The sequence below is a fragment of the Arachis ipaensis genome, chromosome B9 (genome assembly GCF_059453495.1).
Source record: "Arachis ipaensis isolate K30076 ecotype BB chromosome B9, ASM5945349v1, whole genome shotgun sequence".
In the NCBI taxonomy this organism is placed as follows: domain Eukaryota; kingdom Viridiplantae; phylum Streptophyta; class Magnoliopsida; order Fabales; family Fabaceae; genus Arachis; species Arachis ipaensis.
The window spans coordinates 15,216,232-15,224,957 of record NC_142444.1 but is presented as its reverse complement, the minus strand read 5'-3'; the positions used below and the strand labels follow the sequence as shown (position 1 = coordinate 15,224,957).

At 28.3% G+C, this 8,726-nt stretch overlaps 1 protein-coding gene across 1 annotated transcript; it reads left to right on the top strand.

Moving 5' to 3' along the window:
* Positions 1 to 1,889: 1,889 nt before the first annotated feature.
* LOC107618756 (cytochrome P450 CYP82J17) lies at positions 1,890 to 7,802 on the top strand. Its single transcript, XM_088497796.1, has 2 exons — positions 1,890 to 2,908; positions 6,636 to 7,802. The coding sequence occupies exons 1-2, from the start codon at positions 1,967 to 1,969 to the stop codon at positions 7,254 to 7,256; spliced, it is 1,563 nt and encodes a 520-aa protein (XP_088353922.1). The 5' UTR covers positions 1,890 to 1,966; the 3' UTR covers positions 7,257 to 7,802.
* The last annotated feature ends 924 nt before the right edge of the window (positions 7,803 to 8,726 follow it).

The following is an 8,726-nucleotide window of genomic DNA, read 5'->3' as shown; positions in this document are numbered from 1 at the left end:
TTAATAAAATCAATGTCATTTAATATTGTGAACCTGTTGAGAATCATCAGTTTCTAACAAGGGTGGTTGATTGAGTTCAAGCTGGATTTCAATATGAAGTTGTGGAACAGGGGTGACTTCATCACCATTTACCGGTCCAATTGGAGCAGAATTGTTAGCCTGACTTTCACCACCATTAGTAGTAGTAGCTTCTGCAACAGCAGTCACTTCTGCAGCAGCATCTCTCTTTGCACAATTTCTTTTGTTGTGTCCTACTTTACCACAATAACAACAGCAACATTTTTCATAAATTTTTTTTAGCTTGGTCTTCTGCTTCTTACTCCCACTTGCCTCCTCATCTGCATCCTTTCTTCTTTTTTTTTTTTTAATTGGCCCTGACTTCTTTCTAAATTTAGATACTTATGGCTTGTTATATAGTGACTTTTTTCATAGTGCTTGACCTGAAATTAGATTGATATGGAAGGCATATATGTCATTATATGCTTCCATAGTCAACCACTTATGACAAAATTCATTTGATTTTTTACCGGTCCTTACCAATGCAGTACAAACATGCACACATAGCATCCCCAAATAGAATTAACACAACAACAAAGATAACAATAATAAGCCAATTATAAATTCAATTGCCACTCATGGATAGCAATAATAAGATAACAATAAACATGTAAAAAATATTATCACTCAATTGTCAGAAATCACATGTGCAGAGCCTCTTTTTCAAGTCCACAACCATGTTGGTTGGTTAGCCATGAACTTCGAATTTCTCGTAGTTTGTATCACCAGACCACACAGGGACTCAATTCTTTTATTCCTTCTTTATCTTTTCTAATCTGCTGCACTGTATTGGAGGTGAAATTTCAATGTTCGAATTAAACTTGACTTGTTCCTAGCTATAGACCTCAATGCATACATCCCAACTTCTTCAAAAAATGTGATAATAGGCTTGGCTCTAACTTCTTTGATTCTAGAGTTGAAGACTTCACAAGCATTATTGCAGATGTTGTCTATTTTAGGTATATTACTGAAGAAAATTCAGCTCTAAAAATCTCTAAACCACTTGTTCAGATAATTCCAAGCATCCTTATTAACTCTCTCAATCTTTTTGATAATTTCAAAGAATCCATCTTAACTAGTATACTTACATAATTCTACAGTAGTTCTCTAAGTTGGAGATCCTTCCATTACATATCTAATATAAAACACAACTTATTTTACTTGTAATCTCCCAAATCTTGATGAAATAATTCCAACAACCACCTTCAGTGTTAGTGTTTTCAACGGGGACAATCTCATATATATATATATATGTGATTGTTTGTATTTTGGCCAATAACAAATAGGATTTGACCACCATATTGGGTCTTCAGAAAATTTTCATCTAAGCCTATACAAAATCTACAAGTAGCCAAAAATCATCTTTTACACGCATCTAAACAAATGTTAATTACAATTTTGCACGTTCTACTTTTGCACTCCACATATAGTTAATTACAATTTACAATAAAATATGACAAAATATAAGTAGACAATGAAAATACTAAATAATGTGAACAATGGATATGTCATATGTTCAATTTAATAGGTATGCAAATGATTATGTTCATTATTTTTAATTGGATAGTTATTTCTTTTGATTTGATTTATTCATACACAGTTAACAATAGCTCGATATTCAATTCTCTAGATGTGCAGATAGTTATTCTAATATTAAGGTTTACAAGATAATTTAGAAGTAGAGTATCTTTTTACTTTATTGGGTCAATTATAGACTCATTATTTACATTATTTACAAAAGTCATTCTCTACCTAACAAAAATTCTAAAAATATTTATACCCAATTGCAACTATAAAATTAAACCATGGTTTCCCACGAGACCAATATATAAACGAATAGGACACTTCTCAAAATCTTATGACCCAATAATCTTAGCTTCAATCTTACACAAAACTTAGACCACAAATAATGGATTTCCTTTCTCTTCCAACAGTAATGCTTGTAGCTTTAGCCTTGGTCCTTGTCTACAACATATGGAGGATTATGAACAAAACAAGTGAGAAGCAATTGCAAGCACCAGAACTACCTGGTGCGTTCCCATTAATAGGTCACCTCCATTTACTAGGAACCAAAACTCCACTTGCAAGAACCTTCGCTTCTTTCTCCGATAAGTACGGTCCCATATTCCGAATCCGTCTGGGATCATACCCTGCTATTGTGATCTCTAACAAAGATGGAATCAAAGAATGTTTCACCATAAATGACAAAGCTCTTGCCTCGCGCCCCAAGTCTAGCCAGGGAGTATACATTGGCTATAACTACGCCGGTTTTGGGTTCGCTCCTTATGGCTCCTTCTTTATAAAACACAAGAAGCTAGCTACGCTTGAACTACTCTCGTCTCGCCGCGTCGAATTATTGAGGTATGTATATGAATCCGAGATTGATACTTTGATCAAGGATCTGTTATTGTATTCTGCAGGAAATTCGCCAGTTAAAGTTGTTGTTATTAGTGAATGGTTGGAACGGTTAAGTTTCAACATAATCACAAAGATGATAGCAGGAAAAAGGTACTTTAGTTTCTTGCAAGATGTGGACGATGTTGAAGCACATAGAGTTGTGAAGCTTATAAGAGAAGCTTTGCATTTATCTGGAGGGGGTTTTGTTCCTTCGGATGTGATCCCTATAATTCAATGGTTTGGTATAGAAGGGAAAGTTCTTAAATCCATGAAGAGAATTGCAAAAGATTTGGACACACTTTTGGGAAGCTGGGTTGAAGATCATAGGATGAAGGGTAATAAGGTAAATAGCTCAAGCGAGAAGCAAGATTTCATTGATGTCATGCTTTCCGTTGTTGAAGATGATCCTGATTCTGGCCATACACGTGACACTATCATTAAAGCTCAAATTATGGTAAGCCTAGACTCTTTTTCATGCATATGTATGCCGTTTTAATTACTCTTAGACTTTTGGTAACTTTTAATCACTCTTAGGTTGAAATTATATATCAAATAGACAACAATTCAAATATACAAAAATAATCTATTATATTACATGCACACTAAAATCAATCACTAAAATTAATTATTAGTATAAAATATATATTAAAATATAAATATACATTAAAAATAAATTAAATTATCCATATATTTATAGATAAATATATTAGTAACTGATTTTAATGTATCAATAATATTGTTGACAAATAATATTACAACTAAACCTTTTATAAAGAGTAATAAAGTTTGTGAAGAGAGGTAATTAGGGATTTAGCCACAACATTAAGTAAAGAAAAAAAAAGAATTTAAAGAAGGTAAGACCAAAAGTCACCAATTTTACATGAATGAAATTTATTTGACTTTATTTTTAAGTTCCCACTGCTATTTTAATTTGTTTCAAATACGTCGTATTGTTACAATTATTATTTTTTAACAAAGAAAAATAAATAAAACAAGAAAAGATAAGATAAAAGAAGCCAAGCTTTCTATGATAAACATAGATTTTTCCCACGGTGACACCATGGGTACTAAATTGTATCATCAACAATACTGTGTTGTTACATAGAAAATGATGTTTCAATATATGAAACAAAAAAGATTTCTATAAATTGAAATTTTGTGGTGCCAAAAAACCAAGAATTTCCATAAATATAGCGGTAAAATTTGGATAAGTATACAGGAACTCCGATTTTAATAATTTATTTTTAAATCAGATGTATAGTACGATATTATCCAATCTAATTCGATAGGATAAAATATAGCACAATATCTAGAGTAAATATAAAATTTATCCGCAAATATTCAATCCGATTTAATTCAATCGGATAGGACTGTAATATGTAGGTTTTAAGTATTCACCTCTTACTAAATGTAAAAGATTTTTAGCTATTAAAAAAGATTATTAATTGATAATTTAATATTTTTTATATAAAAATTAATTTTATTTTAAATTATCATCAAGTTATATAATAATATTACATCTTTTTAGTAATCCACGGATAGAATCGGATACCTGCGAATTAAAAACAGATAAAATTAGGGTCAGAATATTCCCAATTCACGTGTAAAATTAGATTGAGTTTATATAAAAATCTCAATTAGTGAATAAAGTTAGAATTTGATTCAAATCCTACTCTACCCTATTTATTGCCACCCCTAATAATATCGACATAGACTTTCTTTTTAGATTATATATATTGTTAACAATAAAATTTAAAAATAAAATCTTATATATATTATATATAGATAATTATTTGTTTTTTTATTAGTTTAAATTTTTAAAATAAATAATTTAAAAATTTTTATCACTTAAAAATCTAAAATTTAATTATTGTTAATTTGTTTTTGGTATTCCAATAACAGGCCGAGGTCCACAATTTTTATCACTTAAAAAAAATTAAATCCACAAAAAACCTATTATATAAAAAATGGAAAAGTATAAGTATACAATAAAAATATTAAACAATATAAATAATAGATATATCGAATGTTCATTTTACTAAAATGAACAGATAATTATTTTAATATTAAAATTTAGATAATTAATTTAAAAATATAATATATTTTTATTTGATTAATAATTATTAATATTATTCAAGATAATTATTATTTACCTAGCGCCTCCTCACAAAAAATATAATTATTCATACCACATTATGCATACTATTCAAATTCTCTACTCTCTAGGGGCTTGGCGTTGACTTTTTATTAATACAGAATACTCGATTCTTACGAAACTAAATGCATTTGTCCATTGAACTCCTAAATGTTACGTGTGTAGTTGTGACATTGTGTACATTATTATATTATTATATAAAACTAAGTCAATAATAATATAATAAGTTTAGTTAATATGTGTCTTCTAAATTTATAAATTAAAAAAAATTATTAAAATAAAAATAATTTAAATTTTTAATACATTTATTTTATTTTTATTGAATAAAAATATTTAAAATTTTTTACTAATAATAAATATATTATGTACTCTTATGACACATAATTAAACCCTAATATAATATACCTTCATTAGTAATTGAAGAAAAACTTAACAATGTTTGCGCTAACAAAGTCAAGGATCCTGGCAATTTACACAAACCTATCATTATAAAATAAATATTCAGAATAATAAGATAATAAGGATCCATGTAATAATTATCACTATTTTTTTTAATTTCCATTTGATATATTTTACTGTTTTATATATGTAGGGTGACTGTGACATATTGGGAAACACCCATATATCAAGAAATAGTATACGAAACTTGGACTCTGTCAATTAACTTTAAAAATATGCTATCTTTAATTTGAAAAAGAAAAAAAAAATCAAGAGTAGTTAGCTAGACAAGTAACATCAATGTGAAAGTTATAGTCTCTCTTTTCTATGAGTTGATGCAACAGTAATTTGTGGGTGTCCTAATTTGTGTAGTCAACTATGGGGAGTTCTTGTTTTTTATGGCTTTCAACTCTATATGTCATTGTACTACTTTGTCCAAGATTAATTCTCTCTCAATATAAAAAGTTTTGCCTAATATTATCTATCATTGTAGAGTTTTCACATTTTATTAATTCCTCCTCCTCCTCAATTTTACACTACATTAATTATCCTTAATAATTTGTGATAATTATTTTATAATTTAACAACAACAAAAACATTTATTTGAAAGTAATATAATTCTTTTTAACTAATAGAGTTAAACCCCACTTTAGTCTCTAAAATTAACGAGTTGCACTAATTTGGTCCCTAACTTTTTAATTGCTATAATTTGATCCTCCAGATTAAAAAAAGTGCACCAATATAGTCCCTCCTCAATACCGTTAGTGAGATAGTTCAAGTCTTACTGCCATGTTAGACATATTAAAACGACGTTTTACACGTTTTGACGCTAAAAACGCACTAAATGATATCATTTCAGGGTTTCAACAATATTAAAAGGGAGGAATATAACGTTTTAGTATTGTTTAAACACTCAAACGACGTCATTTAGTACCTTCTTTAGCGCCAAAACGCATATCACGTCGTTTTAATATGTCTAGCGTGATAAAGTTTGAGCTACGCCACTAACGATGTTGAGTTCCAGCGGCGAAAGATATACGAAAGATTACATTGGTGTATTTTTTTAATTTAGAAGACTAAATTATGGCAATTAAAAAATCAGAGACCAAATCAATACAACTCGCCGATCTCAAAAACTAAAATGGAATTTAACTCTAGCACTTGAATAATAATATATCACCAACTGAATATTAAAACCTTAAAAATATAATTATGAGAATTAGACTAAATTAACCTATTTGACCAGAATAATCGAAAATTAGTTAGTCATTATAAACTGGTTTGGTTCAAAATAAAAATCAATTGTCAGTGAATCGATTAAAAAATAGAGAAATAAGTCAAATTGGTTTAGTATTTTAGTGATTAACTGAATTAAAATAATAAAATAATAAAATATTTATTTAAAATATATTTTTTATATATAAAAATATTATTTTATCATATTTGATTTAATTTTGATTGAATTTTTAAACTTTTAAACTTCTAATTTTCCCTACCAATTTCTCTTCTGAAAATAGAGCTAATCATGGATAGATAGAAAATAGATAGATGTTTTGCAATGGTCTAACAGGTTGACTTTTTGTATTAGGGTATCTTGTTGGCAGGGACAGACACAACGTCCTCAACAATGATATGGATGCTAGCTTTATTGTTGAAGAACAAACATGCTTTGAAGCGCGCACAAGAGGAAATTAATGTTCATGTAGGTAGCTTGAGAAAAGTAGAGGCATATGATATGAAAAATCTTGTTTATTTACAAGCAATTTTCAAAGAAACTCTAAGGTTATATCCGGGTGGACCTCTATTATTACCCCATGAAGCAAGAGAAGATTGTTACATTAATGGATATTACGTGCCAAAAGGGACACGTGTCTTCGGAAATGTGTGGAAGCTACATAGAGATCCAAGTATTTGGTCAGAGCCAGAGAAGTTTTCACCAGAGAGGTTTATTAATGGGAATGGAGAAGTTGATGAAGATCACCACTTTGAATACCTTCCATTTGGGTTAGGTAGAAGAGTTTGCCCTGGAGCCTCTTTGGCAACACAAGTGAGCCTCATCACACTTGCACGTTTCCTTCAAGCATTTGACTTCGATTCTCCCATGGATGAACCTCTTGACATGAGAGAAGGCTTGGGCCTAACCTTGCCCAAGTTGACTCCACTAAAAATTATTCTAAGCCCACAAGTATCTTGTGAACTTTATCCCTGAAGTAATATCTTTCTGCAGCCGAGGCTGCTGCCTCGCAAGTAGCTGCATCGGGTTCAAGTGATAAAAAAAATGAACCCTTAAATAAATTTATATAGTGTGTGAGTGTGTTGTGTGGGTGTGTAATACATAAATAATGCTTAAAATTAGGCCCTGTCTAATCTATCTGACAAAAAAAAAATATCTTTCTATTACCTAATAAAAATATAAAATGAAATATTAAAATTACTCAAGAGAGATTATGTTGCTACAAAATTATTTATGTAATAACAAAAAAGTTTTAAAGTAATCCAACAAAGGTTTGACATAAATAATTTTGTTAGCAACATGATGTCGCATAAATAATTTTTGTTCTTCTTTTAGGGTTTATATGTGTGTACGTGTGTGAGCATGCATGCTTGCTGCGTGGTGGCAGTGGTGTTGTTTTTTATGTATTATATTGTAAAAGGTGTTTAATTTAAAATATTAGTGTGATGTAAATATATAGACTATATTGTAGAAATATTTCCTTTTATATAGGGTGATATAAATAGTATTTGATTTGCAAATGTCTTGATTAAATTAAAGGATAACTACAGAAAATTAATTTGTAATTAGTAAATATATATTAATTAATTTATATTGTAATTTTTTTTTCATTTTTACTTTTATTTGTAAATTATTAAATAAAAATATTTTTATTTAGTAATTAGAATTTGAAATTTTGATATCTAAAATTTAGCATTTAGAAATTTGGTTAAAACGATCATTTTTAAAATATCGACTGATATTAGCAAAAAATTAATTAATATTTTTCTTTAAAATATAAATAAAAATTTGGACTTGCATTCTATGTAAATATTATATTATATTATATATTATAAAAAGTTAAAGTGAATGTGATCAAAGGACGGATCTACTTTTAAAGTAGTGGGGGCAAGTGTTTTCAATGAAAATTTAAAAATCTTTTAGTAGTTTTTAATAATATCGGTCAGTTGTCCCCCACACCACAAAATTAATTTTGCCCCATAACAAAATTAATTCTGCTCCCACAACAAAATTAATATAAGTTATTGGCAACTCTTGCAGACATTTTTAATTTTTTATGTTTGAAATAAGACTGAATAGTAATTTTAGTCTTTTGATTGGTTGAAAAAATAAAAAATTTACCTCTAAAATTATACATTAAATGTTGTGATATTGGATTTATTAAAATCCTCCAAAATTTTAAAATTTTAAACATAAAATTATCTTTAGTAATTTGTTGATTAGATAATTTAAAAAATAATCATATTTTACAAATTACAATATTATACTATAATTGTAAAAACTATTATTATACTATATATATTTATTTTCACTATCAAAAATTTTTAAATCTGTCATTATTGTATGTGATGATAAACACAAAAATCTTATGAAGGCAAATACTATTTTTGAAGACAAACATGCATGAGAAAAAAACACATGAATTTAATAATGATAAATACAGAA

Excerpts from the sequence above, each read along its gene's own strand:
- LOC107618756 (XM_088497796.1), top strand. The coding sequence starts at position 1,967 with ATGGATTTCCTTTCTCTTCCAACAGTAATGCTTGTAGCTTTAGCCTTG. Across the intron at positions 2,909-6,635 it reads TCATTAAAGCTCAAATTATG|GGTATCTTGTTGGCAGGGAC; the intron begins GTAAGCCTAGAC and ends TTTTTGTATTAG.